General features: G+C 52.3%; 1 protein-coding gene across 2 annotated transcripts in view; it reads right to left on the bottom strand.

Moving 5' to 3' along the window:
* LOC100548106 (syntaxin-binding protein 4-like) overlaps positions 1-19566 on the bottom strand; it is a 37091-nt gene extending 17525 nt beyond the window's left edge. The window contains exons 1-7 of one of the 2 annotated variants that reach the window (XM_019620657.2): positions 19499-19566; positions 11902-11975; positions 7885-7980; positions 7090-7159; positions 6725-6799; positions 949-1034; positions 195-315 (exon numbers count right to left, since the gene is read on the bottom strand). In XM_019620657.2, the coding sequence (XP_019476202.2) occupies positions 195-315; positions 949-1034; positions 6725-6799; positions 7090-7159; positions 7885-7980; positions 11902-11975; positions 19499-19566 (590 nt within the window). Of the gene's footprint in view, positions 1-194; positions 316-948; positions 1035-6724; positions 6800-7089; positions 7160-7884; positions 7981-11901; positions 11976-13299; positions 13347-19498 lie in introns of those variants that run through there. The other variant, XM_085237513.1, reaches the window with a different exon arrangement.
* Positions 19567-26206: the final 6640 nt, after the last annotated feature.

The raw sequence follows: 26206 nt of genomic DNA, 5'->3' as shown, positions 1-26206 counted from the left end.
CCGAGCCTTTGAAAACCTGGCGGTGCGAGGCTAAAGGTTGGACTCAATGACCAAGTCTTTTCCAACCAAAATGATTCTATTCTATGATGCTATGAAAAGCTCCATGGTCACCTTGCCCTGCTGACTTGTGAGAGCAGATCAGAGTGGTGAGTGGGTCACTACACCATGGCATCCTGGGGCCTGGCTGTACGTACTGTGCGTGGGGTGCATGCGCCGGGTTGCCGATGAAGGGGCCGTGGGAGCTGGCTGGGCTCAGCAGCAGCGGGCTCTGGGAGCGCGAGGAGGAGCCTGAGGATGTGCTTTCCAGGTATCGACCTGAACAGCAAAGTCACAATCAGTTCAGGGAATGAAAATTCACCAATACCACCCTCCTGCTTTGCTCTACTGCCAGCAGCTGGTAGTGGCTGGCTTCCAAGCTCCTGGGGGAAACCACACAGGAAAGACATATTGCTTGTGGAGAGGAAGCATTCAGCATCCTCAGCACAAGTGTAGCATGGGGCTGTCACCCCGCTGTCTGCCACATAGAAAGGGCTGCCAGCCTTCTTGTGGAATGCCAACCCAGAAAGACATCTATCCCCATGCATATATGACTTGGCATAATGGCACCTGGCTTAGTTTAACCTTGTCCCTCATTAAGCACTTTCCCTTTGCAAGTGACAGGTATTGCTGGGATTACCGGACCTGCACTTTAGTTGAGTCCAGGTATCTGGGAAGCTGTTATGGCCCCAGCTCAATTCTCCCAAAATTTACAAAGCAGGTGCTGACTTGCTGCTTCGTTCTGCACAGGCAACACCTGCTGTGCCCTGTGTGCTCTGGGACATCATTTCCTTCAAGCCTTCACCCAAACCAAATCAGACTAGAACACATCCAAAATAACTCTGAGACAAAGAGAACTCTCTTGGCAGAGGGATGAAGGGCAGCCATGGAGCTGCTGGCACAAGTACTCACTGCCGCCATGCAGGACTGGCGAGCTCCGTGCAGAGCCGGTGTTGCTCTGGGAGCCAAACTTCTCCAGCAGCTCTGAGAACTCCCTCCTGGAAAACAAAACATGGAATGGGTCAGCAATTGCTGCTCAGAACAGTTTCCCACCACGCTGTATGACAGCAGTGCCCTCACGCAGTGACTTATTACCATGCCCACAGGGCTGGCTCCCTCCAGCACTGAAGGGCAGGCAGAGATTTCTCACACCTAAACCCTGCAATCTCAAGAGGTTGCCTTTGTTAATGCTTTGCTGCCAGGCTGAGTTTGACAACACCTGTAGGTCCTTGCTGAGCCACGACTGCTCATGTATGAGAGGTGTTGCTTCACGACCTTCCTTTCAGCAAGTAGAACACGTTGAGTTCTTAAGCTATTAAGACCCACCATTAGCCACGTTTACCAGCTCTTGCATCATTTCTGTAATCCTTCTTTGAGCTGCTGTGAGCCTCTCACATCCGTTTGGACGAGGAGGCACAGAAAGGGGATGCTGGGGTCAAGCGCCATCCTCACGCACCCATCCATGCTGCATCTGCTCTTTGGGCAACGCAGCTGCCATTGCTCTGCTCCTGTGCCATCCTCTCCCTTCATAACCCAAGGCTTCCCAGCCAAGCCAACCTTCACACAGTGAGAAAAGTCCCAAGGCTGACTCATTTCTTCCGGGTGTCATTACAGTCAGAGGAGGAGGACCCTGAAATTGGTGCTTCTGCGGCAGTGGCAGCGTTAGGTGTCTGCTTTGAAGGCAGGAGGGAATCCCCACGGGAAGGCGGCCGGCTGACAGCACAGCCACATGAAAAGCCAAGCGATGAGCAGACAGCTCTCACACCTGACGGCCAGTCCTGCCCAGGATACAACCTGCAGGAAAGCCACTGCAGCAGCAGTTTCCTCACTGAGCAGCCTGCTCTTGCACACCGACAGACGTTGTGTCATCGGCATGCTCTGCTGGGGTAGATGTTATGTGTTATTGGCCAGGTTAGAGTCAACAATATAAAACGAAGAGTGAATCATCAGCTGCTTGGGATCTTGTTGGAAGTGCTCTCAGTAATTTAAGTCTTCCCATTAACAACCAGCTCTTTAACTAACATCAAAGCACAGTGTCTGCCTTATCTCCTATTGCCATCAAATGTATGCCTTATTCATTCCTTTTAATGCTAATTTTAAATCCAAGTATCACAGAACGCTTAGTGGAACGTCTCGATGAATCCAAATATTTTGCATTGGCACTGTCGTCTCTATCAACCAAACCTATGACCTTAAAAGAAGACAACTGGTTTGTTCCAAAACCTTGTTTCCCATAAAGCTATTTCAAGTGGTATCTTCATAGAAATAAGACACTGAGCACTGAATAAGTTGGACAGCTTAGATAGATCCTATAGGCACTCACTGGGGTTAGGGGAGACAACGGGTACCATCCTGATGGCAAACCACAGCTTCTCCCCACGTTTTAGAGAGGAGGAAGATGAGTGGCTGCGTGGTTAACCAGAACCCAAATGTATTGACCATTCTGCTTGGGCAGCTTTTCAGCTTTTGGGGTACAGGCTTGCCAAGAAGAGGCAAACTGCTGCCCTGACAAAGATATCCAAGGAACACCATTTACATAACAGTAAACCATCCCAAAACCTCGCTTCTGTGAAGCTACTCCAGCTGGTAGCTTCCAGTATTAAACACTAAAACACATCCAAGCACTGAATAAGCTGAAGGATAGCTTGGATAGATCCTACAGCAATGAGATGTTGATTTCCCATCCCATGCTTTCCTTGGGATAAGCCTTGAATGGATCTTACCTTAGCAGAAATTTCCCAATTTTCCAATAGAAACCTTATATTTTCACAGAGCACTCAGGTCCCCATTCACTGGTAAGTCATGTGGTGAAGGATGGAGTCATCCTTCTGTGACCTACTGTAATGGCAGGGCTAACTTGCTAGTAGCTAACATGCTATTTCCAGTGATTACCTAGCCATCAGCAACTGGCTTTTTGTTTTGGGCTGGGTATTTCTGTGGTCATCCATTGTTACATTTTCCCCAGATAATAATTCAGCAGAGCATGGGGCAGGTTATGAACTTAAAACAATGGCTACAAAATTCTTAGTCAATGCAAATGCAACTGGTCCAGCAGCTCCTGTGTTCTTTAGCCCTGCCAAACAATGCAAGCCCAATCAACAGCCCGTGCTGTCAAACCCTTTGTTATGAGCAAGGGCAGGCAAGGCTGGGACATTCTTTCATGTTATTTGAGTTTTGTTCATCTACAAAGTGAGGCATCCAGCCCAGCCGCTCGCTGGAGGGACAGGTGACAACCGGCGTCGCACGCTGCCCTCATGGCTCCTGCTTTGTTGGTCAATACTACAAGCAGCAATTCCATGAAGGCATAAAGATATGATTAACTCGAAGGTTATCCCAGCAACAAGCAATGCACTGCCTTTTACTCAGTGTTGTATTTGAAGAAGAGAATCTGGAGAAGAGAGCTCCAGAGAGAACCAAGAGTGGCCCTTCAGTGTCTAAAGGGGCTGTAAGAAAGGAGACAGACAGTCTGCTGGGAGAGGAAAAGAGAAAATGGCTTCAAACTAAAGAAGGGGAGATTTAGATTGGATATAAGAAAGAAGTTCTTTACAATAAGGGCAGAGGGGCACTGGCACATGTTGCCTCAGCCCTGCAGACCTACAAGGTCAGGCTGGGTGGGCTCTGAGCACTGATGAGCTGTGGGTATCTCCATTCATGCAGGGGGTGGGACCAGGTGGTCTTTAAAGTGTCTTTCCAACTCAAATGATTCTATGATGCGGAATTTGCAAATGGGTGGATGAAGCCCAGTCACTGAACCAGTGCACTGGAGGAATGCTAAAAAAAAAAAAAAAAAGCATACACCAAAAAAATCCATCTCACTTTGTCCTTTCAGATGCTAAGATACCTCAAAGTCATCTCAAATACTTAAAAAAATCTTTTTCTTTGAGCTGGGACAGTGCAGGACCTAGAGCTCAGCCTTGCAGCGTGGGGTTGGATGATGGGGATGCAGCAGCAGCCAGCTGTGGTCGACTTTGCAGCAGATTAAGCAGCAGGGGTCAATCTTCCCGCAGAATATTGTTGTTTTATCTCATAATACCTTTTTGTCCTGCCCTTTTGTTCCTGGGAGAACAAAGGGTGAGTCCAACATCAAAGGTGACGTGAGAGCACCGCGTCTAGAAGCCTGAGCCCTGCACCAAGGCTGGGGAAAGAGGAGCCTGGGACACTGCACTCATTAATAGCATCTCAATAAATAAAGCCTGCAGGGCAGCGGAACCCTAAACCCAAAGCACTGCAACCATGATGCAAGCAGCCAGCAAGGCTATTTTCTCACACCCATCACACAGCAGCTGTGGCATTTCCAGCTCTGAGGTGGGTGATGCTCCATATCCACAGAGCCACTCACATGCCTGGAAAGCAGTGATGGGCACATGTGCATCGTGGTTTTGGGGTGAAAGAATCTGTGCTCCTCCTCTAAGAGCAGCTACAGTGTCTGGAATGTCAGGCTTGCAGGAGTGAAGGTTTTCAGGCTGGATGTGCTCTGTGCACCTGATGGAGCTATGGATGTTCCTGTTCATCACATGCAGTGGGACCAGATGGACTTGAAAGGTTCCTTCAACTCAAACCATTCTATAAGAACAGTCACAGGAGCTGCCCCTCACCCACAGCTGGAGCTTGCAGGGTGAGGGGATCACCTTGCATTTGCTCTCTGCATGTTGCAACCACTGTGTATGGAAAGGCATGATTAACATATCAGCCCATTCTCAACAAGATGACCACATGCATCATGCATGATCAAACACCAGCTACACTGTGCTAGGAGGTGCAGCACAGGAAGGCTTTCTCACAGCAATAAACCTGAAAGACCAGGATGGTATCAGCACAGCCCACGGAAACAAGGAGCTATTGTAACTTTCAGGCTGAGGATGAATAAACAACGATTACGTGTATGCAATAAAATTATCCTCATTAGCCAAAGAGGAGCACAGATGAAATGAGATCCAACAGTCCTCCAGAGTGTCCAGCTCTAAATCTGAATGCTCTGCTCTGAGCCCTAGCATTACTGCAGCTCTCTGCAGCACGCCTGATGTGCCAGGCCAAAAGCACGCATCTTATACATGCCAGGACTGAGATCCATTAGCAGCACAGGTAATTGGGGCCTATAATTAACTTCAGGGACAAATAATAGCATTTATAAGTCAAATTCACCCAAGGGCAACCACAGCAAAATGCTACTCAGCTGAGTCATGAGGAAAATTGGCAGGCAGGGCGAATCTTCTTCCAAACCCAGAGCCATCGCCTTTCCTCCCCCGCTGCACCTTGTATGCTGAGGGTTTGCAAGGAAAAACTGCAGGGTGGTGCTCAGCCCATGTCCCAGAAAGCAGACATGGCAGTGTAAAAATGAAAGCAGATGTAAGGGGGGGAAAAAAAAAAAAAAAAAAAAAAAAAGAGTAGGCACGAAGGAGGAAAATCCTTCCTCCTTGCTCCACAGCCCTTCATCCTGGAGATACATCGTCTGTGAGATGATTATGTAAGCGAAATCTCTGCAAATCTTTACCAAAAAAAACCATAAATAAACTGCTTACTTCCCTCCCTGTCCCTCTGGGTAACCTTTTGCAGATTTAACGGATGAGCAGACGGAGGCTGGGCACAGTGCTGGAGGTCTGCCTGCTCCCAGCCAGGCTCTGCACTGCCTCACAGGAGCTGCAGCTGCAGCCAGAGCCACATGTGGGGATGCTTTAAGAACCATCTGCTGCAGTTTACGATATTAGGAGGTGAGGTCGAGGGGCCTGAGCAGCTCGGAGCAGACACAAATCAATGAAGAGTTGAGTATCCCTGTTTATATCAACCTCATGGCCTCACCCAGAGCTTCTGCAGCACCTACTGAGGGACTCAGGCTTTGTGTCGTAATTTGGGATGCAATTTCCACTTATAAAGCACAATAAAAAATAGTAGTCTGTCATTAATACCAAATATTTCTTCCACCAAAATATAATGCTTCTCAGCCCTGTCATTACAGCACTCTCACCACTGAGCAAAGGGAGCGATGCTCCACGGCTATTGATGGATAAGAAATGAAACCAGAGTCCCTGACACTAACAGGACATGGGTGCATTGAGCAAGTGATGAGGCAACCTGCAGCACAAAGTCCATGACAGCACCTGGCCTTCCCCCCCACTCATGTCTGTGGTTCCTGGTGCACCTCAATGTCCCAGATATGCCAAAAAGAGATGATGCTTCAGCACACTGCACCAAATCCCCCTGCAGATGTGAGCGTCCCATCCCATACTGGCTTTCCACAGACCTACCCTTGTGACACCACCATCATCATCCAGCCAAGACCAAACTGAACTCTTTCCTTCTCCTTTCAGTGCCTCAAATTACCTCTAAAGAAAGCAAAACCTCAAAAGGAGAGGTTTTGGGGAGAAACAACTCATCCTCTCTTGGCGGGGAGGAATCCTCCGGGGAAGGCAGTGTGAACGAAACTCAATGCAGCTAACTGAAAAGGAAAGAGAAGTTCCTACTGTCCTTGCACATCTTCACCCAGAGCCTTATGCAGGATGCCATAAGCTGTAGGCAACTCAACAGCACGCAGCAGTGCTGGAGGAGCCTTCCCATGCCCACACTGCCCTCAGCCAAAGACCCTTGGCCACTTTTATCTTTAACACAGGCTCGAAGCCCAGTCCTGCAAATGCTCTCCAGGTGTCAACAAATGCCACCATCACCCTTCCTGGTGTAAGATGCCACCCCTCACCTGGCATCATCATCGCGGGCTATCAGAAGGCGCATGTGGCTGGTGGCTGATGCTGTCCTCAGGATGTCCACAGCCCTGCAGGACAAGAGCCAAATGTGTCAGTGCCAGGTCAGAGTGGGGCTACGTTGTTTTCACCCAGCCATACATCAAAGCTCACAAACTTGTCTATTTTCACACACAAACTTCTCATTTGATGATTCCCAAGTTGGCCCTTGGGAACTGTGCTGGGTGCAGAATCCCTTTGTCTGCAACAGAGCACAGGCAAAACAATGCCCTGCTGTCCTCCATGCAACCTGCAGCCTAAACCACTTCACAGAACCACACAAAACCAAGAGGAATGCAAGATTTCTGTCTGGATACGGTACCTCTCACTGGTAACCCCAATTAGAGAATCTCCATTGACCTCCAGGATCTGGTCTCCTGGCTGCAGGCGCCCTAGAAGAGAAAACTAATGGATAAAAACTGCAGAAAATACAGCTTGAAGGGACTTGGAAAGGTTGGGCTGCTCCTGCCTTTGCTCAGAGACAGAATGAAATATGCATGGGTCGCTCTGAGATGCTCATCCAACCTGTTTTTCAAGATATCCCTAGATGAAGTTTCTACCACGTCCCTGAACAACTCTGCCAACATCAGAGGCCTCCTATGCTGTAGGGAGGCACAAAGACAAAGGCAAAAGTGACATAAAACTTTTGCTTAATTCAATTTAAGGTCAAGGGTAAGCCCACAGGTGGCACCTCCACCTGTTCTTGATTGTTCTGCTTTAGATGGAAAAATGATATTGTAACACTGGGGGAAAAACAAGAAGTCTTCTTGGATTAAGTCCTAAAAGGTGAACTCTGCAGACCCTTTGCCTGATACCCACTGATCTGAGGAAGTCATCCCACTGCTGTATGCAATCTCATGCAATCACTGCAAGCAGAGAAGTGGAGTGAGCTTCACGTGGTGGGGATGAAACTTGGCTTAAAGACACAAAGCAATCCTATAAAGACTGCAGAGCCCAAAGGCAAGGCTGTCCTCCTTCACTGCAGTGACTATCATTGCTAAACCCAACTCTGCTGCTGGAGAATCTAGAAGGAGACACCCAGAATGCCCAACAAAGCAGCATATAGAATATACCATCCTCTGGCTTTCCCAATCACCCTCTTCCATATTTCACTCACCATCAGCATAAGCAACACCCCCTGGCAGGATCCTCTTGACATAAACTCCATATTCTTCTCCAGTGAGCTCCTTGATGCCGCCGATCACCTTAATTCCTGGAGGAGGAGAAGCACCATGGCACAAAGGCACGAACTGGCTCGCTCTCAGATCTGATTTGTTGCAAGCCATATCTGTGATAAGTCCTGTGCAGCAGGATGAGGTCAGTAACACAGGACAGAGGCCCAGGGCATCTGGGAGCACCTCCTCCACTTTGAGGAGCACTCAAGCCAGGAATGACTTCTAACAACTGAAAACTCAACGTTTGCAGTTAAAGTGATCAATGCTAGGAAAGGCCACGATTCTGCCTCTGATGAGACCCATTGGATGTTGCCATGGTAAAGCACAGGGATGGCCTTTGGGGCTGTGCAGTTCTCCATGCCCCACGGGTTCCTTCACCACAGGCTGGCACTGCGAGGCCACATCCCCGTCGGCACACGTAAGCTGGCTGGAAGAGGCACAAGAGACTTATTTACCCACTCTCATTAAATCCCACTTGGAGGATACAGGCTGCAGACAGAAGGATTAAAAAGCTTGGCTTTAATTAACAAATCTGTCCCAGGACCCGCCGGTCGGGCATTCTGCTGCTGTGGCCAGGAGGGCAGGCTGAGGACAGTGGCACAGGAGCAGGGACATGCCCTAGTGTTGGCCCCAGCTCAGGACCTCTGGGGACAGCAACACAGCATCTACCCACTGCTCCGTGCCCACTGTATCCTAAACCCTAAGGGCCCAACAATTTTCAGCTATCCCTAGGGAAAGACCTCATGTTTGGAGTTCTCACATGTTAAATTTGTGGTAGAACACAGATTATCATAATTTTTCATTTCGGCCACATACGCACCCACTCACTGCTCCTTCTCCCAGACAATGGTACAGGTGGTGAGGCAATGGTGCTCCATCCCTGCAGACACCCAAGCTCAGGCTGGATGGGCTCTGAGCACTGATGGAGCTGCGGGTGTCCCTGTTCATTGCAGAGGGGTGGGACCAGATGGCCTTTAAGGGTTCCTTTCAAATCAAATGATTCAGTGATTCCACGAGCCCCAGCCCTGCTGGAGCGGTGTTATGCAAAGTGCATCCTGTAGCAGCTGGCTGTACCATACCCACTGGTGGAAATGCTGACCTATAGCTGTGACAATGGGTGGCAAAGAGCCCTAGGGAGCAGGGTCACGCCTGGTGCACTCAGGAGCACAGGGACACTGGAAGTCCAGGTGTGGGGCAGGTAGGGATGGCAGCCCAGATTGCCAGTGAGACAAGCGGGGATGTCAGCATGCATCAGGGAAAGGAGGTACAGATGCACCACCTCTGAGGTGTACAGCTGGGAGAGCATCCAGCAGCACCATCATGCCCATTCACAGCCACCTCCCACGTATCAACTGAATGATGACTCATTTCTCTTTTGTGTCTGCAAATCAATTGTAATAATGGCTTAATATAGCCAAAGTATTTACAAATCCTCCTTTATCTCCAACAATGTCAGGGGAAAATCCGATCTTGTTATTAAAATCAGTGATTACTTACAGCATTGCTCCTAGCCACGCTCAAACTTTGACAAGGGGGAAAAAAAAAAAAATCAAAACCAAAAAACCCTTTTCTCTCCCTAAACAAGAGAGTGTTGCACCAAGGATCCCCCACCCAGGCCTGGGGCTGGCACTGAGCAATAGGATAGGATGAGGCTGGTAGTGATGAACACAACCTGTCCCATATGGGGGTCCCAGCCCAGAGCAGGCTCAGCCCCACCATCCACTGCCCTTCAGGGCTTTGTTTGGGATTTCTGCAGCTTGGCTAGCATTCCCAAAAGCCCTCATGTTTTATAAACACCTATTTCAATTGAGTTTCTATCTGAGATCCAGTTTAGGTAAATAACGGCTCTTTAATTATCACAGCATCAAAGTCCCGGTATAATGCTTATTAAGTCATACTCAGGGCCAGATAATCTAGCCTATTTTAGATCTCTGTCTTTAATCTTCCTATTCTGGCAAAGGTCCTGGAGCTGATTCTGGTGACCCCACTCATTTCTCTTCTGTAGAAAAAAAGACAACTGGGAAATTCCAGGCGGGAATTCAGTTTACACAAACCAAAATAAAAAGTTTTCTCCACATTCCTAGCAATCCTATATAATTCTGAGACCCTCAAGCTTCCCAGCTGCATCTAATCTTGCTCCCACTAATGCCAGTGTTGTAGTTCTCAACTTCTCAGCCCTATAATCTCACCTGCTCCTGGCTCACCAGGCAGCTCTGCACCACGGGTCAGGGGTGTGCTGGCTAATCCGGTTGTTTGGACCAACAGCCTTCATCCCTGGACATCCCAACAGCATGGGCTCTGCTCCAAGCATGGGAACCCAAACCCTCCTCTTCCCTCTTCTATCACCTCACCACTGAAATTCCCTTTTTGGGGGGACCCCAACCCCAGCAGCACCGTGCTGCAGCCCTGGAAGTCAGCACAGGGTAAGGCTGTCTGCTTTCTGCTTAAGCTAGCAATGTTCAATTACATTTCCCGTAATCCCTCCGTTGATCTTGTAGCCCCAGCCAGCTCTTTCTGTTTGAAGGAAGAGACAGATTGCAGGTGAACTGCTCCCTTCCCTGTCCTAAGAAGATGAAGGTCAAGATAATGGGATCTCAGCATTTCTAAGAAACGCTCTTTAAGCATCACTTCCCTTTGATGACAATTCTTTCATTCCAAACCTTGGTTCTGGTTCTTGGTAACCCCTTTGAACTCCTGCCCAGGTTCACATGTGGGTTTCCACACCAAGCAGTGAAGCCTCATCCTCAGGCCAAATGCTGACCCATTTCACCAGCACCAAGTGGGCTGCTGCTGCCTGTCAGAAACCAGGCTGCAAAACACCTGGATCCAAGGGAAGAAGCATGGAGAAAGGTTGTGATGGCACTAGAAAACCCACATGGTTACACCTACCAGCAGCACAGCACAAGACTGCTTTCCCTGGGTCTCCTCCCTTAATAAGCTAAGCTAACCCAACAGCTAAAATCCCATCAACTCAACCAAATCCACCAAAATCATCAACCAAATATACCTCCTGATATTAAAATAGCCAGCAAGCAAAGAAAGTTCTGAGTTCCCACGGGCCTCTCATGAGTGGAAGGCCAAGAGAGAAGAGCCAGGAAACCTCATTAGCCAAGAGCTGGGAACAACCTCTAATTAACAGGTGGTCGCAGGAAACCTGAGGAGGTTGACTCCTGGGATGGGTCCCCAGCTGGTGACCTAGGGACCTAGGCTCTGCAGGATGATTGCTGCTGGGAGCACACACAAGGGTGGAAGGAGATGCTATACTGGATCCTTTGCTGCTGACTTCTATGAGCCTAAGGCAGTTTCTCACGTACAGATGGGTATGGCCATCTCCTTTCCCTTTTCCCAGTGCTTTGATGTTGGGTGCCCTACAAAGGATGGCTGACTCACTGTGTTCACACTCATACCTCTGGGCTGGAGTTTCCAATGGCATTCAGCCTGCTCTCAGGTAGCCCCATCTCCAGGACTTCCTGGGGCCAGGACACTGGCACAGGCATAGAAAGTGCTTGGAATTTTTTGTTTGTTTTAATGTAGAGAAATCAAGACCTGCAGAAAGCTGTGAAAAAACTTCCGCCCTGAACCCTATTCAGACCCTACCCCAGGGTTCCCATGCAGCCACAGCACTGCAGCTGCTCATATGTCACCAATAGGGAATTAACTGGGTATTTCGACCTTGTTTTAATGCCTCAGCTGTGAAAGGTGCTGTCAAATGTTCAACACATACAGGCACAAGAACCAATATCAGGTTTCATAGGGTCACGGATGGCTTAGATTGCACAGGACCTTGAAGATCATTGAGCTTCAACCTCCCTGCATGGGCACATTTACCAGCCACTAGATCGGGCTGCCCAGGGCCCCATCCAACCTTTCAGATAGGGAACAGATCATAACACTCAGATTGTGACATGAGGGATGCTGGGGTTTCCCCAAATTCAGATCTCGGGGGGCTCAAGACTCACCCAGTCCATTGGCACAGTCGTAGAACTCAAAGCAATGCACAGTTCGATCCATCCCATATGGTCCCATGAGTGTCCTGGGAGAGAGAAGAGAGGCATCTTTCTTTCATGGGCTGCCACAGATTGCCACCCATGTGTCCAACAAACCCAGAGCAGCCCTGCCAGCACAGCAGGGGGTCCCCACAAGATGACCAAGGGATGACCAGCTGAGAGTCGCATGGATATATTAAGTCCATGCTGGCAAAATGCAGCCCCCCTGTCACCCCCAGGGTTTATGCAGCTAAATGAGAGAATATGGACAGTGCTGGACATCATCCTCCCCACCCAGCAAAGCTGATGGACCTGTCTGCGATTCATTACCCCAGATTAACAGGGCCGGACAGCTGTCCAGCTCTGGGAAATGAGATCAGAGCCAGACCAGTGTTCCGAGAATATACCAGTTTCACAAATAGACACAGTCCATAATGAGGAAAACCAGGCAAAACCTACTGCTGGTGTTTTGTAACACACACACAGAGCAGAACATGGGGAGGCAGAACTGTATTCCCACACCTCCACCCCTCCTGCTTTGCCAGGTTGAAGGTGGGAGTTTCTCAACACAAGCCAAAGCAGGGAAGAGAGCAACTGAAATCTTCACTTTCCCCATGCCAAGTCACGTCCTACACTCTCTACACTCCCTTCTCTCTTTTATATTACTTTTTAAATTTAGTTTAATGAAGCCTGGCTTTAGAGCACTGCTCTTGCTCTGCAAGGCTGCACCATGGCAACCTTGGACTTTGGTGTGACCAGCTCACAGCCAGGCATTGGGTTATCAGCTGTGGAAGTGCTCTCCCAAAATGCTCATTTTCCCAGAATTTCACTTGCAAGGCAAAAACAGAATTTCTGAATCAAGATTAGGTCCTGAATTCTTGCTGGATGCAGCTGAGGAGGACAAGGGGACACAACACATAGCTCTTAACCCAGCAAGAGGGGAAGGAGCCTCAGGGACTTCTATCAGCCCTCCAAAACACCTCTCAAAAATCTCCTCATTAAATCCACCTCCCCCCTTGATGTTCTTGACACATTCCATGCATTCAAGAGACCAGACAAACAACTGGTCCCATGGCGCACTGCCAGAAGATGCATTTGGAGGGTGCCCAGAAGGCCATCCCAGCCCCAACCCCAGCTGGGGGTCACCATCCCTGTTTTCCAGAGTATTTTGATTAAATATTTGAGAAAACACCATCAGAAACAAAAATAAATGGCTCAAACCAAGCCGCAACGCAACAAATAGAGGTGTCAGTAGAGCAGATGCTTGCCAATGCCATCAGATGTTGCCCCCAACTCAAGGAGCCCAAGACCCATTTCAGGAGATCCCCAGAACCCCCCCGCATCCCCTCTCCGACCTCCCCACAGTGTCACCTGCTGATGATGATGGCTCCCTTGTAGAGCACGGAGACAGCGGGCATCTTGCTGGTGGCGGCAACCCAGCCCGGCCGCTCTGATTTGGCAGGAATCCGTTAAAGCGAGGCAAAATGGGGAGGGCAGGGGTCACGTGGTGCCCCCGTATGCATGTTAATTCCACCCAACATTAACACAGATCAGCTAAAAACATCTCCAACTTTAGATTAAAGCTTACGCAAGCCAAACAGAGCCAACGCTGCCCATCGTGAGTGCCTTCCTGAGCAGGCGGGCACAGAGCTGCTCCCTCCACCCAGTTAAAAGAGTGGGATAATTATTTGGTCACATCCTATTGTTCACCTTCAGGCACACACCCTACAGGGACAAAGGGCAGTGATCAGTGCAGGACAGGCATCCTCAGCATCCCTAAAGACTTTAAGTCCACAGCAAAGCTTTGGAAGCAGTAACAGATTGTAGCACTCAACGGTTTAGTTTTGGAGGTTTTTGTTTGCTTGATTTTCTTTTAGCATCTTTTCCAGCCCACAGCATTTCCTACTTAATGTGAAGCGAGTTCAGCTGTCTCACTGTCCATCAGGAGGTCAGAAGGGTATCCTGCAATCAAACAGCCTCTTCTGCCTCCATCCTGCTGTGCATCCTCAGCTCACATCACTGGATAGTGGGACATGGAAACACATCCTCCTGGGACAACAGGCACCAGAACTGGTGGCACAGTGCATATCCTGCACCCTGGGATATCCAAGTTCCATTAAGGGGGTTTTCCTTCCACTTTAAACATTCTGTTAAGTTTTTACTTGGACCCGATGCTTCTGAATGCTACTACTCCCATGGATGAGAAGAGAATGGGACAGTTCCCCCCATTGTCCATGTACCACCTTAATGGACAATGCGGAGCTACCTGTAGAACAGTGAAAAACATAAAAGATCTCCTTTGTTTTCAGTGTGGGATGTTTTCAGGTGGCTTTTGTCCAGGTGAGTGCAGATGAAATACTAAAAGCCCACAGCAAGCCTTTGGGTAGGCAAAGCTCTCCCCATACATAACTCATTTACCCATTTTCTGATCTCATAGAAAGAATGCCAGCTGGACACCAAATGTAGGTGCACCTAGTGATACACTAGTGCAAGGCACTCAGCACCTAACTTCCACAGGGTCATGCAATGAAAAGCATATCAAGACAGCAGAACAAGGTCTCAGCTGCAGCAAGTGAGGATCCACTCAGATGCCACAGCAGTAGACTCAGAAATAAAGGAAAGAAGCTGCTTACCTTCAGAAGGCCTGCAAGGCCATCTGGCAGGCAGGGATCTCCAGCTGAAAAACTCTCACCTCCACTGCCAACCCTTAAATGAGGTCTGGGAAGGGGCGGATCGTGGCTTCATATCTTCTGGTCACTCAGCTGCATTGCATGCACCTGAGCTCCCCTGGGTTGGCCCTGCCTTCCCACCAGGTGCTCAAGCACTGCTTCAGGCCATGACTTCACATATCCATTACGCACTGCATGAAAGATTTGGTCAATGGGACCAGGAGCAAAATAGCTGGAGCATGGGGGTGGGTGCAGTGCCATGTCTCACTGTGCCATATGGCTAGGAGCCCTGTTAGCAATGCCTCCCCCAGTTTTCCCCCAGCTATGCTCCAGGACACAGAGCACCGAAAGGCAGGCTCCACAAAGAGTGTCCTCCCACCCTGCACCTTCCCACCCACCCCTTGGTGGTCCCAGTACCAAGTTCTGACCCTGAGCGAATTGGTCAAGAACAGACTGGGGGTTTTGTAGCTTCCATGCAGAGCACAGCCTCTTGGGGACCAGAAGCACCCCAGCTTGCTGGGGTCTTGGGCAGGACTTTTTGGCAGCTGATCTGGTGCCTGACTCGCTACTGATGGTCAGCATCGATGGCCCTCCTGGTCACGAGAGTGCTTCCAACCCACCGCTGTATTCAGCCTACATTGTTTTGTACAATTTTAGGAAGTCCTTTGGGACTCCTCATGGATTAATCACAGAATTAACCTTTTGACTCACAAGCTGCAGATTTCTCTCGAATAAATCAGTGCAGCAGCAGAGGAAGTTCAGGTTGGATATTAGGAAACATTTCTTCTCAGAAAGAGCAGCGGGGCATTGGGACTGCTGCCCAGGGGGGTGGGAAAGTCACTGTCCCTGAAGGTACTCAAGAACCATGGGGATGAGGCACCAAGAGATGTGGTCAGTGGGCACGGTGGGATGGGTTGGGTTTGGACGTGTGGATGTGAGAGGTCTTTTCCAACCTGAATGACTCTAAGATGCTATGAAAGGGATGGCACAAGTGCTGGAAGCAACACCTGCAGTGTTTAGTGTGTGTGTTTGAGGCTTGGACATTCAGTATATTCAAAGGCAAACCCTACAGCAGCAGTCACCAGACTGCCCAGCACTGGGTGGGCCACCCAGAGGTCCCCTTGTTCTTCCCATATGCTGATAGCTTCCAACTGGCTGCAGTGGGTGCAATAACACACACATTTGTCTGCTGAGTAGTGAAATAAGCTGAAATCCAACCAGGGAGATCAAAATAATTCCAGAAGTGTTTCTGTTTCTGGTAAGAATTGGGCTCATGTTCGGGAGGGATTTATAAAGCGCATGCAGTGTGCCCAAGGGGCCTGATCCTTCTGTGTCACTGCTGCTGAAGGCAAAGGGCACATACCCCACAGTCAAGCTCTTCCCTCACTTGGAACCCAGCTCAGTCACCCAGAACAGCCCAGTTTCCACATCCCAAGAACTCACTGACAAGAATATGCATTTTTTAATGAGTTTGTGAATGGAAGGTGCCCACATTCAGAACAAAGACATCAAGACCTTGGAATGTGTCTAGAGAGCGGCAATGGAGCTATGATGGGTCTGGAGCATAAGTCTGATTGGGAGCAGCTGAGGGAGCTGGGGTTGTTCAGACTGGAGAAGACAAGGCTTTATCACTATCTACAAGTACCTGAAAGGACACTGTGAGGAGGTGGGGGTCAGCCTCTGCTCCCAGGTAACAGAGATAGGATGAGAGTTGACGGCCTCAGGTTGTGCCAGTGGAGGCACAGGCTGCCCAGGGAGGTGGTGCAGTCACTGTCCTGGAGGTGTTCAAGGACTGTGGGGATGTGGCACTGAGAGACGTGGTCAGTGGGCATGGTGGGGTGGGTTGGGTGGTCTGAGAGGTCTTCTCCAACCTGAATGATTCTATGAGCTGGAACGGGTCAGGTAGCAATGCAACAGCACTGGTGAGAATTCCCTTTCTATGTAATGGAAAATTGTGAGTGGGTGCAATCTCCTGCTGGGACTTTCTCCACCTCTCCTCTATATTTTGGTGAGGACCTTCCGAGAAAGCATCACAGTGCGCTTTGGCCTCTTCCACATTTCTTCCTGCTGCCTCCTACCTGCCCTGCTTGTTGGGTGAGCTTCAGGAGGAGGTGAGAGGTGGCAGGAGGGGGAGGTGGGAGGAGGACAGGGTGGTGGCACCCACAAACACGGCCAACCCCTCCTACTGCCAGGCAAGAAGAGGGCACAGAGGTGCCAGACCTGGGGACAGGTCACGGAGTTGGCAGTGTCACCGCTCCCACCTGGAGCCTCGCATCAAGGCTTAGCGGAGGAATGGGGTCTGGGAGGGTTTGTGTGGGTGGGAATTAAAGGAGAGGCAGAAAGCCGTCCTTCAACAGCAGCGACTCTGAGGCTGCAGAAGGCGGCTGTAAGAAGGTATGAGGTTGGAGGGGTGGCCTCAGTGGGACATGGCACTGCAGTCCCTTCTGTGCCCCCACATCCCCACCGTGGGAGCGAGGGATGCTCAGGAGATCCCAGAGGTGATGTTGGGCTCATGCTTAATGAAGATCCCACATTTGTTTCATGACAAAATATCAGCGTAGGCTGAAGAGGCGTTTGTGTCTGATGAGAAAACATTGCTTAGAAGATCGGCAACGAAGCGTTGATAATAAATCAAACAAAAAGAGATAACCAGCTGTGTGAAGCTGAGAAGCAACAGCAGACTGTCCACAGCATCACCCATACCGCGTTCATAAACACTGCCCCTGGAGCTGTTTCGAGTGAACTCAAATCAGGGGTGTTACAGGCAAGTCTGAACAGAAGAGAGAACAGCATAGTGCCAAAGTCACTGCTGCAGAAACACCGATGGCTCTGGCGGAGAGTGGGAGCTGCAAGGACCTCTGCAGCCACTCCTCAGCAGTGGGATGGGACCCACGAAGGGTTAACGGGATTATGAGCCTCCCTGCCTCACTAAATCCCCTCGGTCATAGGATTGGACGGGTTATAAACTTATTAGCAGGGAAGGATGCTGGTGGCTGAGCGGGCAGCAGGAGGGAGCATCGTCACCACCCCCGCAGTGCTGCAGAGCAGGGAATTAATTGGGGAGGGCACCGCAGGAAACCAGCCCAGGTGGCCCCCAGCATGCCCTCAGGGAAAGAGAGAAACAAGAAGGGTGCAGAGAGATGGGGAAATGAAGGCTTTGGGGAAGGATCGCCCTTGCACAGGATGTCTCACTTAGCGCAGAGCGCAGCAGATGCTGGTGGAATGCAGCTCCACACCTCAAACAGCAGCTTGGTAAGAGCTTGGCCCCATCCTCGAGCTGTGAGCATCCCTGTGTGCTAAGGATCCATCACCAAGCCCTTTGGCAAAGCTCAGGAGGACCAGATCCACGTGGCAAAGCCCTCAGGGTCAGCTCAGGGTGTGCAGTGTAAAGCACTGGGGCCACCGCCGTGCCGGGTGACGTCCCACTGCCACACCATGTTTATCAAATCCCTATGGCAAACTCTGTAAAATTAATCTTTTAATCAGCGGCCATATTTATCGGCGTGCTGGGGAGGTGTTATCTCCCCACCATCTGCTCGCAGCAAAACCAGACAGCCCCACGTTGTCCCCGTGCATCTGGTGTCCATCACATGCAGGTCCCGGCCCTGGCACAGCAAGGGGCTCCCCTTGGCTTGGGGCACAAAGCTGGGGAAGGTTTGGACCCAACACCCCAGCACAAGAACAGATTTCTCACATAGAAAATAGCTTTTGAGAAACATCGCCCCATAACATGGGGAAGTAGAGCTGGGGAGCACTTAGCCCCACAGAGCTGGGGGTGCTCAGGGATGTGGGGATGCTGTGGGGTTGAGGTGCTGTGCCACCCTGATTTCCCTGACCTTCAGCCACCACAGCACCCATGGTTGGCACCGAGCTGGTGGCAAGATGCAACCCACAAGGTCAATGAGCCTGTCCCACACCACCGCCTTCCGACCAACAGCAGATTCTGCCTTTCCTGCACCCAAAAACAGAGGGGAAGGATCAGTGCAGCCCCCTGGTGAGATGCAGCTGTCCCCCCAAGGTGCCACCCTCTCCATGCCCCCCATGGGCTGCTGCCACTCCATGCACCCACCTCAGCATCCCGTAGCCCTCACCTCAGTGACTACTCCAGCTGCATTCCACAAAAATCCATGGTCCCGGCTGCCTGTAGGGTCCTCATTCCTAGTTGGGATGCTGGGGTTTGGCCAGGGTGCCCCAAGAGCCTGTGGAGTCCACGCCGGTGCGGATCCGGCCCACTGACCCCCAGTTAATCGGCTAAAGCCGCATGCTCTGAACCCTGGCTCTGACTGCAGCCGCACGCCTGCCGGCTCCTGGCTGCCCTACATAGACATCTGCACTGAGCCCACAGCCTGCACAGAAACCCGGGTCTGTATTTTGGGATGGGGGCACTGCAGATGCCTTCAGGCCACCCCATGGCTCATGGCAGTCTCTGCCACTCGTGGTGCAGCCCTGTCTGTGCCAGTGGTGCCCAGCAGATCTGCATGGGAGGGACGCTCTCCTTCCAAGCCTGGTGCTGAGAGGAAGCATCCGGATGGGAAATCCCAAGACTAGGGCTGCAACAGGAGCACTCGCAGCCTCTGCAAGCAGCATGGATGCTCCCCCAGCTGCCGACTGCAAAATAAATCAATCCCCTCTCTGCCCTCCCCACGCTCTGCCCTCTCACAGTGTGCGCCCCTGTGTGCTGGGGCTCCAGACCTTCCCCGTGACTGCAGCATTCTCCTGACACCCTCTGCCCTCTGGAGAGGGGCTCCCGCTGCCATAATCGATGGAATTAAACCCTTAAAAGCCGTGAGGTCAACGAGCTCATCACATCCCTCCATAGGTTTAACGCCGCTTCCTAAGACGCGACGCGAGCCTCCGAGCTCAGCCCTGTTCCCGACGCGGCAGCATCCCGTCCCGCTTACCAATAAATGAGGGAAAGCCCATCGAAGTGCTCCGGGTCCCGGCCAGGGGGCTGCAGGTAGGACATCATCCGGGGCCCTACGGCTGCTGTACCCGGCTGCCCGGGGCCATGGGCTGGTAGCGCCCGTGGCCAGGCGCTGGGCTCGGCTCCCAGCCGCCACCGGCCACATTTAATCCCAGGCGGGCGAACATGTGATCGCCCCTCTGCTGGCTCCCCCCTGCTAAATACTCACTGTTCAGTGATACTGCATGGCGTGGCATGGAACAGCCACGTAAAGAAACAGGGTGGTACAGCACGGCATGAAGTCACACAGCATAGCATGGCATGGCACGGTGTGGCATGAGAACTGCATGCGATGACACAGTGTGGCATGAGAACAGCATAGTATGGCACAGCATGCATCAACTTGGCATGGCACAGCATGGCATGGTACAGCATGGTATGGCACAGCGTGAACCAACATGGCACAATATGGCACAGCATGTCATGGAACAGCATGGACCAATATGACATGGCATAGCATGGCACAACAGATCGTGGTACAACATGCACCAGTATGGCATGGCACAGCATGGCATAGTACAGAAAGTCATGGCACAGCATGGTGTGGCAAAGCATGGACCAGCATGGCATGGCACAGCATGGCATGGCACAGTACAGCATAGCACAGTACAGTATGGCATGGTGTAACATGGTTTGGCATAGCATGTCATGATTTGGCATGACACAGTGTGGTTTGGCATGATATGGCATAGTTTGGGATGATATGGAATGCTTTGGCATGGTTTGGCATAGCATGTCACGATTTGGCGTAGCTTGGCGTGGCATTGGCATAGCATTGTTTGGTGTGGCACAGCAAGGCACAGCCCAGTGATCACTCTGTGTGCAGCAGGAGTGCAGGGTGGGGAGCCAGGACCCCCAGCACCCCATCCCGGAGCTCAGCTCCTCCCTTGCTGCACACCTGGCTGCTCACAATTATTATAATTACACCTCCAGCACACGGGCTTTCACACGGTGCTCAGCACATCAAACTATTTAAAGCCGATTGTAGGCGTCACCGAGCTGCATTAGGGCCAGGCTGCAGACGCGTGCACCCATCACCTCCTTCCCAGCCACTGCCAAAAAAGAAAAGTAAACACATCTACATTATTTGGGGCACAACCATTGCATGGTTTTTCCCCCCAGCTGAGCCTCACCACCGCCCGGTAGGCGGGTAGGAATCCTATTCCTCTCCCTGCAGCAGGGATGGCCCAGAGCTGGGGATCTGAGTGAGTCCCGTAGTTGGGAAATGCATCTGTCGGTCTCGTGGATGCACCCACACCCTCAGGGACAGCCCACGGGCACAGCTCTCGGGCACTATCGAGGCAGCCCCGGAAAAAGACTGCGAATTAAAGGCTTGGCACGCTCAGCATTGCTTTGGAGTGACTGTGCAGGATATGCTTGAGCCAAAAAGTTTTCTGCTTGACAGCTCCTGGCTCGATGACAGTGTCCTGGGGCACAACCTCTGCCTGCACAGCTGTCACTGCGGGTGTTCTGTCACCATGCACCCCCATGGCCTGGATATCTGTGGGGTGCTCTGCTTTATGCTCATGGACAAAGTGTCTGCAAAGGTTTTGGGTAAGAGGCATCTAAATGTGCCTGGTGCTGCATCCCCAAAGTGACATGGTGTCCCCTGGTGCTGGCTGTGCTGCCCAACTCCCTCTGCTCCTAAGTCTGACAGGCAGGAGGTGTAAGGAGAAGGTTTTGGTGAACAAAATCCCCAAGAAGTGCAAATTGTCCTCTTCTGGGCTACTCATTGCCAAGCCAACCTGGCAGCTCTGGGATTTTTCTGCCCAGGGCCATCTCTCTGCAATGCATCTCCAGGTATGCCAGCAGGGAAATCCTGGGCATGGTCCCCCAGTGCTGGCATGGACATCCTGGGGACAGTCCCTGTGCTGCCATACAGCCACGCTGGGCTCTGATCTGAGCCTAGCACAGCATGGCATGCAGAGGGCAGGCAGATGGGCACCAAGCTGACAGAGCAGCACATGGGGCACCGGGCACCCTCCAGCCATAGGACAGCCACATCACCACCGGGGCACCCCAAGGTCCCCAACCTCCCCAGGCCGGTGCAGCAGCCGCTCCCAGGGCTGGCGCAATTTGGGGCTGGGCAGTGCTGGGTGTGCTCCCCAGGACGGGTTCCTACACCTGGGAGGGGTGATGGCAGAGTTTGCCAAAAGCACTCATAGTGTCGGGGTGCCGTGGCCGCTCGGGGCTGGGCTGCTCTCCCCGACTCACCCACTGGGATTGCTAAGGGTAGTGTCACCACCCTGGAACGGGTGACACTGAGTGGGGACTTCGAGGACAGCGAGGTTGTGCTCTGGATCACAAGGCAGCCAGCGTCCTTGTGCAGCACTCCCACCTCCTTCCTCACACGGAGCCCAGGGGGTGCCCCAGGGGTACATTCCATGCACGGACCCCCAGATGGTTCCGGGGAGCTGCTGGGTGCTGCCTGCCCTGCCCCATCCTCGGTGGCGGAAGCTGCGCATTATCTCCCTCGCCCATCGGAGGCAGCTGCTCTGGGTGCACCCCGTGCACATATTTATGCAGATGTGAACATGACACCCCGGAAATTCACAGCCTTTACATCACAGGCCGGGAGCTGTGTGACCTTTCAGCATCTCCTAAGCGCTTGGCCCCACATCCAGGGTTATGGCTCCATGCAGAGGGGACACCACCACCCCCTGGTCTCCCCATGCTGAGCCCAGCACGGATGCCCTTGAGCCCTCCTCAGTGGCTGCTCAGTGCCTGTCATTGTAACTGCCACCTCCCCAGGTGACAACGTGTATCCCCTGCTCCATACTGAGAGAGTAAGGAAGAGCCGAATTTAATTTACTCCCTGCTTCATTTCCAAGCCAAATGAGTCAGAGCCACAGCCGCACACGCTGCTTTGTTTTTCTTGGCTGATAGCACTCACTTTTGATCCATGTTTGTTCAATATTTAACTCTCGTACTGACACTTTGACTCAACTAGGCAGCAGGAAGGCCACTTCCCACCCCCCCACACCCCACACTTCTGGGACAGGAGCATGGCTTGGCTCCAGAGCACACTTGCTGTGTTTCCTTTGCTTCCTGCAGGTGGACAAATCCCTGCACTCGGTTCTCCAGCACCGCAGCATTGAGCCCCATTAAGGATGGAGCAGATGGGTCATGGGGTGATTCCACAGCAAAAACCACCTCCAATGGGGCTGAGGTTTCGGGGCCAGCTGGGAACGGGCTGGGCTGCATTCCTGCCCGGGTGGGGGCTGCAGGAGGAAGCAGCACTGCCGAGATGTCCCCATGCCCTGCAACCCTGCACAGAAACTCCCTGCAGCCCCAAACCCACATGAGCGGCTCCGAGCACAGCTGTCAACATTTCCACCCTGAAAATCAGCGAGATTTGGGCTGAACAGATTTGTTTGTTTTGTTCCACTGCATGTCTCAGCTTTTGGAAGATACTTCCAAATTTTTTGGCCCACATCTTCCCAGTCAGAGAGAAACCTTTCAGCCTCAGGGAAAACTCTGCATGGGGAAACACCACTGGGCAGCTCCTGGGGGGAGTGGGTCCCAGAAATGCCCAAATGCTGTGGGATGTGCTGGGGCCATGCTGATCCAAAAGGTGCATGGGGAAAAGCATTGCCATAAGGTTTCCTTACTGAACTGAACCACTGAGACCCAAAACCTTCTTGAATTACCCCAGGATGTGGTTGCATGGGAAAGTGGGGTGGGGTAGGATGTGTTGAAATTGAGTGGGATGGGGTGGGGTAGGATGGGATGGGATGGATGGGATGGGATGGGATGGGATGGGGTGGGATGAGACTGAAGGGATGGGATGGGGTGGGATACTTTGGCACATAGTGGGATGCAGTGGGACTTTGTGGCACTAAGGTGCCAGCAGGGGGGCAGAGAGCTGCACCCAGGAGCCCCCTGTCCCCATGTCACCACCAAACCCCACTCTGGGGGACCAGCGCCCACCCTGAACCCCGGGCTGCCTGTGCTGGGCACGGTGCAGGGTGGAGCAGTGAGGGCTCGGCTGGGTGTGGGAGCAGCTCCAGAGAAAGGCTTGCCAAGAAAATGCAATCGCGTTGCATAAAACGTGCTCTGCTCCCCTCCCGCAGTGGTGGCTCAAGAGCTGCTCACCCTGGTTAAGTCAATATTGCCACATCGCTGCCTCCACCGGAGTGCTGCCTCCATGGAGGGGCTCCAGGGCTGCTCCAGCACCACAGGGATGGAACCCCATCCCCAGCATGAGCCTTCACAATGCTGGGATTTTGGTGGGTTTTCCTCTTTCTGCCTTACGACCCACAGGAGCAGAGCAGCACCTGAGCATTGGCACAGATCCCCTGTGCCCAGATTTGACATCAGCTCCAATTTTGTCCCACCTGTTGCTGAGCTGGGCATGCAATGGGAGCTGCTGCATGGGCAAAGCTACAGAAGGGATCATTTGAAAAATAAAAGCCCCATTCTGATGGGTGAGCACAGCTTGGAGGGAGGAAACCACAATGTGGGATGTGCTGTGGGCATCCCGTGCTGCTTCCAGCACAGCTTGGAGGCAACCTGGACCCGGCAATCAGTGGGCACAGGGGCATTCCAGGCCTGAGGGGTTATGCTCTGTGCATCCCCACGGGCAGAACTTGGTCAAAGGGACCAAAAACTAAGACTGGTAAGGGTGCTGGCACCCCAGACCACAGCTCTCATGTGCAGTTCAGCAGCGCGGGCACGGAGTGGGGCTGGGAGCCTGTCCCCATGGCACAGCATAACCCAAAGTTGTGCTCTGATCCTAAGCCAACAAACAGGCAGAACACCCGGGCAGTCGGCACAAACCGCAGCTTCCCACTCCAGCGGGGCGTCTCACCACTCCACGTTTCAGTGAACAGCTGCAGTTTTGTGGCTTTCAAAGGCACCCGTGCACCAAAATGAGCCACGGGAGAGATGCGGGGAGATTAGGGGGATTAAGGCTGCGGAGCTGCAAGGATCTGCCATGTAAGAACCCTTCAGTGGGCAAAGGCAGCCGCTCAGAAACCCCTCACTGCGCTGAGCTTAGAGGGGTTTGTGGTTGGCAGAGCTGGGAGAGACCACTCCCTGCGTGCCCAGGAATGTGCTGCTGCAAGATAGCAGGAGTATGAAAGCACAAGAGCTCCTAGAGCAAACAGAGGCATGCGGAGCTTCACGTGGTTACACACAAGGAACTCAAATAGGTCTTGCTCTCCTCTCCCCCCTTCCCCATCCCCAGCTTGGAATGGAGCAGGGCACAGTTAGGGGATGCAGGGGCAGGCATAGAGATGGACCAAGGCTTTGGATGAGCTGTGGGGCACTGGGCAGTACCAGGTGAATACTGAGGAGGAGGAAGGATACAAAAGCATGAAGCCAGCAGTGTCCCCATGTAGCTGCCCGTAGGGATCCCACGCACTCATCACAAAGCCCTGCAGCCCAACAAAGCAGCGTCCCACAGTTTTGGGGAGCACCTGCCTGTCCCCAAATTGTGCTCCATCCCCTCACATGTAACACTTACCTTGTGCTGCTTCTGCTGGCACCCGCTGCCCAGCTGGGCGATGCTGGCCTCACCTGGGTCCCGTTGTGCTCCAGAGGACAGATGGAGGCTCTGAGCCGTCCCCACTGCAGGGACTGAGTGGCCCCACAGAGCGGTGCGACGCAAGCGGGGGATCAGGATCAATAGGTCACAGCGTGCACTGACGTGCCCCCAGAAAGAAAATCAGCAGAGGATTTGGGGCTGGTGGGGAGGCTACAATCACGTATTCAGGCCTTTAATCCCATATGGGCACAAAATCCTGGGATAAAAATGCCAGAGCCTCTCCTAATTGCTGACTGCTGTGCGCTGGCGGGTGGGTGAGCAAAACCTCTTAGGTGACGGTGGGCTGGGGGCAGACATCCTGCTGCCTTCCTGCCTGCTGTGTGGGCACTGCCTGGAGTCAATATGGGAAGGATATACCCAGGCCAGTGGGCACCCTGGGGTCAGCATCCCTAAAAAAAGCAGCACGTGGTGGCTCTTTGCAGCGCGGAGGGAAGTGGGGGCACTTTGGCTGTTCCCTGCTCTGCCCGGGTTGCAGCTCTTGGGGGACTTCCCAATCAGTGGGGTTGTAGATGGCACCAGGCTTCATGGTACAGTAACACACAGGAGGGAAGGGATGTTTCCAGAGGGACCTGGATGGGGTGGAGTGTTGAGCATGTAGGAACTTCATAGGGTTCGACATGGCCAAGTGCAAGGGAACACGTGGGATGGACAACCCAAAGCACAGATACAAACTCGGTGATGAGCAGCCCTATAGTAGAAGGACTTGGCTGGAGGTATAAGCAGGCAGTGTGGAGAGCTGGGTCACTCGAAGCAGCGTGGCCCAGCAGGGCAGGGAGGGGATGTTCCCCTCTGCTCTGCTCCCCGAGCCCCCATCTTGCAGGCAGCAGAGGGACACGGGGCTGTTGGAGCAGGGTTGGAGGAGGCCACAAGGGTCAAAGAATTGTACAGTGGCACTGGTTGGAAGGAACCTGAGATCACCCAGTTCCAACCCCCTGCAGTGAGCAGAGTTACTGACTTATAGATCAGGCTGAGGTAGCTGAGGCTACCCAGGGCTCCATCCATAGCCATTGGCACCTCCAGGGATGGGCACCCCCAGCTCTGGACAGCAGTGCCAGAGCCTCACTGCCCTCTGGGTGAAGAATTTCCCTCTAACATCTG

The sequence above is a fragment of the Meleagris gallopavo genome, chromosome 16, assembly GCF_905368555.1.
Source record: "Meleagris gallopavo chromosome 16, MGAL_WU_HG_1.1, whole genome shotgun sequence".
NCBI lineage: Eukaryota > Metazoa > Chordata > Aves > Galliformes > Phasianidae > Meleagris > Meleagris gallopavo.
The sequence above is the reverse complement of the archived record's forward strand: the minus strand, read 5'-3'. Positions and strand labels throughout refer to the sequence as shown.